The 4,698-nt window shown below is 42.4% G+C and overlaps 1 protein-coding gene across 1 annotated transcript in view; it reads left to right on the forward strand.

Moving 5' to 3' along the window:
- The first annotated feature begins 873 nt into the window (after positions 1-873).
- LOC113231131 (endoplasmic reticulum metallopeptidase 1-like) overlaps positions 874-4,698 on the forward strand; it is a 42,067-nt gene continuing 38,242 nt past the window's right edge. Inside the window, exons 1-3 of the mRNA XM_026465318.1 lie at positions 874-1,536; positions 1,647-1,794; positions 1,870-2,010. Of these exons, the coding sequence (XP_026321103.1) occupies positions 1,348-1,536; positions 1,647-1,794; positions 1,870-2,010 (478 nt within the window). The 5' untranslated portion in view covers positions 874-1,347. The remainder of the gene's footprint in view (positions 1,537-1,646; positions 1,795-1,869; positions 2,011-4,698) is intronic.

Consider the following 4,698-nt stretch of genomic DNA (forward strand, 5'->3'; position numbering starts at 1 on the left):
AGTTAGAAGTTAATATTATGGGATTTTATAGAGTTCTTAGGTTTTCGCGATTGTTACACATAGGAAATGAAACCATTTTTCCGGATTTAAATCGCGTATATTTGTTTTTTCAAACAAACCGACATTTCGGGCCCTTTACAGGTCCCATGGTCACGGTTGACGGAGGTGGTACAGTTTTCAACCAGTTATGTCTAATATTGATGCAAACCACCCTATTTTTTCACTATAGTTACAATAATTATTAGTTAAATACCTTATTTGTAATTTTACAAAGAAAACATTCCAATTTACACTACATTAAGTTTTACAAATTATTTTATTGAATGAATTTTTATTAAGTTTCTATTTATTATTAATTGATAATAGAAATTAGAATAAAGTAAAACATATTAATTAGTACTGCAGTCTTATGTCTATTTGGGATTTCTCATTAGAGTAAATACTGGATCGCAAACTGGTGGTACGAAGAAATCATCTTCCCTGTTGAAATTAGGATGTTTCTTAATTTCAATGGCCTCTCGTAGCATCCTAGGTAGATAACGGACTTCTTTTGCAAGGACCTGGGGTTTGTCAGCTTCATTGAATGTGTACATTTATCCATGATATGCTCGCAAACTGCAGACTTGTTTACGTGACGGTGTTTGACATCAGTTCTTATACGTGGGTACAAATACTTCGCTTCGTTTGTCCAATATAAGAGAGATCGCACTCACAGTCAAGCTTGTAAACTCCTGCATCCTGTAAGGGGATGTTACATTTCACGGGTCTCAGGAACTGAGAAATCTTCCTGGGGGGCTTGAATCTTGGTAGATGCTTGCTTGATAGAGACATAACTGGTTGAAGACTGTACCACCTTAGTTAACCGTGACCGTGTAACCTATAATGTGCTGATAATAAGTAGCTACTAGAAGTATGGTGGTTCTCTTTGATTAGAGTTAAAACACCTATTGAAATACAAAATGTAATAAAAAATCCCATCAATGTATTGACTTTTATAACTGAGATTAGTAAAATAATCTAGAAATCATTATTCCACATTCTAAATAACAGATAAGAAAGTTATCAGCGAGGGGCTGCTTACACTGATTTGTTATTAGAAATAGTGAGTTTGCAGCAATACACAGAGCATTTATTTTAGAACTAATGACATAGAGCTAAGCGAACATAAAGTTTAAAATATATTTCTTCTATTTTTGTTGCTTGTTTTAATATTCAAATTTGAACTGCAGTATCCACAGTTTTTAATTGAAATTGTCAGTCGTGCGCTAGACCACTAGCCCAGAATAGACGTGCTCGAATATTAAGTGTCCTGCGCAGGAGGGTGGCGAAGCGGTGAAGGAGAACGTAATGCGCGGGGCGCCGCTGCACGTGTGGTGGCTGGTGCTGGGCGCGCTGGCCACCTGCGCCGCGCTGCTGGGCGTGTCCCGCATCGACGCCGCGCTGCCCGCGCCGCTGACGCGCGCCGCGCCCGCGCACCGCTTCATCGCCGACATCGCGCACGAGCACCTCGTCAACCTCACGTCCATCGGGCCCAGGGTACGCGCGGCTTCCTTCACACCTTACGTGCATGGGATACGCGATCGCGACGGGAGGTTGACTGCACGGAGCGCTCCGACTCTGAGGTGAAGTGATGTCGTGTGCGGCAGGTGGCGGGCAGCTACGAAAACGAGGTGTTGGCAGTGAACGTTCTGATGCGCGCGCTGCAGGAGATGCAGCAGCAGGTTTCGCCGCACAACCGCATCGAGATCGATCTGCACACGGCCAGTGGCGGCTTCGCGCTGTCCTTCTTCGACGGTCGGTTTTCTGCCTGACGCCGTTGTCGGTGAGGAAGTCCGACCTCGGGAGATAAGCTGGCGGTTTAACCGGCAGGGATGAACAACGCGTACCGCGACGTGCAGTCGGTGGTGGCGCGCGTGTCGGCGAAGGGCGTGGACCCCTCGCGGCCTTCCGGGCGGCCGCGCCGCGCCCTGCTGCTCAATTGCCACTTCGACACCGTGCCCGACAGCCCCGGTCAGTACTCCCACACACACTCTTCCGTTCCATTGATTTCTCCCCGCTTCCCCTTCCCCTACGCACAAGGAGGCTGTCATGCAGCGACTCACGAGTCAGGGCCTTTGAGACGGTACGTACATTTTGCCGTGTCATAAGTGACTTATCATGGCTTGTCCACATTTAGTGTAGCAAGTACCGTATGACATCAATGAATCTTGGTGCGTTCAAATGTCACAAATGTGGACCCACCTTTATAATAATAATATAATTTATTTCAAATAAAAATAATCCATATTTTGTTAGTATACAATCATAATTCTTATGTAACTAGTGTTAGTAATACATGTTAATCTAATGTTTATGTAGACTCTGCCAATGTTCAATAATTGGACTGGGAACCTGTGTGCGACCGTGTGCAGAATGGTGTTAGGGCTGGCACGCACACGGAGCAGCGTGGAAGCGCAGTATCCACGCCATAATGTGGATTTATAGGTGCTTTCGAGTTTTTCCCACCTTTGACGCATGGACGTATTTACACACTGACTTAGAATTAATATTTTGTACAACTTAGTGTGCAATGTGCCTTTTCTTCTTTTCCTTCGCCTGAGAGGAGACCCGTGTCCAGCATTGGAATTGGAAAGTATAAACGAGTTGATGATGTGCTTTTTCTATGTGAACAATTATTTTTAACTGTTTACATTCATCTAACTTAAAATGAACTTACAAGTTGCTTAACAAATGAACTACTCGTGCTAACATAAAGCGTTGCTAATTGCTAACACTCAGTGCTACATTGTGAGGCACGCGACACGCGCACGGGGACTGACTGCTAGCGTTATCGTTTATGTTATGGCTCTCGGACAATAAGGACAACATGTTATGTATTATTCAGTGACGGCTGTCCTCAGTCTCTTCACAGAGTTTCTTAGTCGCTATTGGGGCGTACCTATAATACGCTTCGACCTAGATTTAAACAGTTATGGACCTAATTTTTTAAATAATCTCCCTACATTAGTGCACGATTATCTTAGACGTAGAACAGTGCATCTTATGTACGTAACGTATGTGAGTATAGATTACGCGGTCAGAGGCGACAATTATTGTAATCGAGCGCAATTGGTATATAGGTCTCAGCTACCACGTGAGGCAGTAAAACGCCACAACCGTGCACGATTCGATCAATTAGGTGCGTATACACATCATACTTGATTGTGTAATGCGTTAAACACACGCTTGCTCTCATTTAAAAGGAAACGTACCGCTAATTAGCGAAGCGCCTCTAGTTTGAGATACTCGAACGTTTTTACTAAGTGCAATTAATTAAATTCTCGAACCCGTCAAATGTGAAAAAAAAAACCTGTAATTTAGTAAAATCATAGTGATCGAAGGCCTCAATCACAAGGATTGTTTTCTTCTAAAAAACATAGCATCTTAAATAAAAGGAAGACCATGAAATTTAACGTTTAATTTGAAATTTTGTTCAGGAAAATGTAGTCTTTTCTCTGACTTTGCCACACTCATAACAACTGACAATATCATCTCAAAGTATTATTAATGAGTAATTAATAAGTGAATGATAAAATGCAATGCAATGCAAACTTTAGGCACCGAGCTTATCCATTTTCTGGCTTCTGGTTTTTCATACGAATGAACCAATTTTGAAAACATGTATGCCACTCCTCTGTGACAATCTGAAACATTTTTCATACTCTTCGACAGCCTTTGCAGGTGATGAAAATCGTTGACCGCGTAACTGATCCTTAATTTTTGGAAAGAAATAAAAGTCACGGTACTACGATTCTCCAAAGCAATGGTAGCCACGTTTCCAGTTTTATTAAAAAAAGAAGCAATCATCCGCTTACAGGCACGTGCGCCACTTTGGTCGTTTCGGCTCATCTCGAAAGACCCATACGCTCGCTTGCTGCTTTGTTTTGGGATCGTAACTATAAATCCATGTTTCGTCACCTGTTACTATCTCCCACACCAAATTTGATGCCCCTTCGTTGAATCTGGTCTGCATGGCATTGCACCAAGTGTCGCGATCCGTTTTTTGAGCCTCAGTCAAATTGTGTGGGATCCACCGAGAGCACAGCTTTTTCACACCCAAATGTTTGTGTAGTATTGATTGTATTTGACTCATGCCTATGCCTATTTCTTTAGATTCGCACGAAGCGTTGCGATTCCACATTTATACGGGGAACGGCAAAATTCCACTGAATTCTCTGCCTGCAGACTTGTACCCCGAACGCTATGACTTGGGTCTTTTCACTTATCGTCATTTTTGAGGTGAGATGGAGGTCAAATGCGCGCTTATTGATTAATTTTTAAAAATGTACGCCTTTTAATTGTCAATGTTATTTATCCAACAGCATGCCACTCCATGGGGTAGGTTTAGCGTCCTGTTATCACCACACTTATTAACGAGGACTCGGCTAATGCAATAGTAGCGAAAAAGTCGTTGCACCATCCGCACCGCCCGCCGGCACAGCGTCGAGGGGACGCTTGTAACGTCTTTTTTCTACTCCTGTACTTTAATCTGTCAATTATTATAATTTCATAAACCATATCATTAAGCTCCCTCTTTTTGGTTCTCAATCACTATTCTGTAAGTAAGTTTCCGGAACTGGCCACTTACTTAAACAATATTTAAAAAGTAATTACAACATTTGAAAATGAAACTCTTTGGCTGTAGAATACAGTTTGTTT

The sequence above is a fragment of the Hyposmocoma kahamanoa genome, unplaced genomic scaffold (genome assembly GCF_003589595.1).
Source record: "Hyposmocoma kahamanoa isolate Upper Pololo Valley unplaced genomic scaffold, ASM358959v1 64, whole genome shotgun sequence".
Classification (NCBI taxonomy): domain Eukaryota; kingdom Metazoa; phylum Arthropoda; class Insecta; order Lepidoptera; family Cosmopterigidae; genus Hyposmocoma; species Hyposmocoma kahamanoa.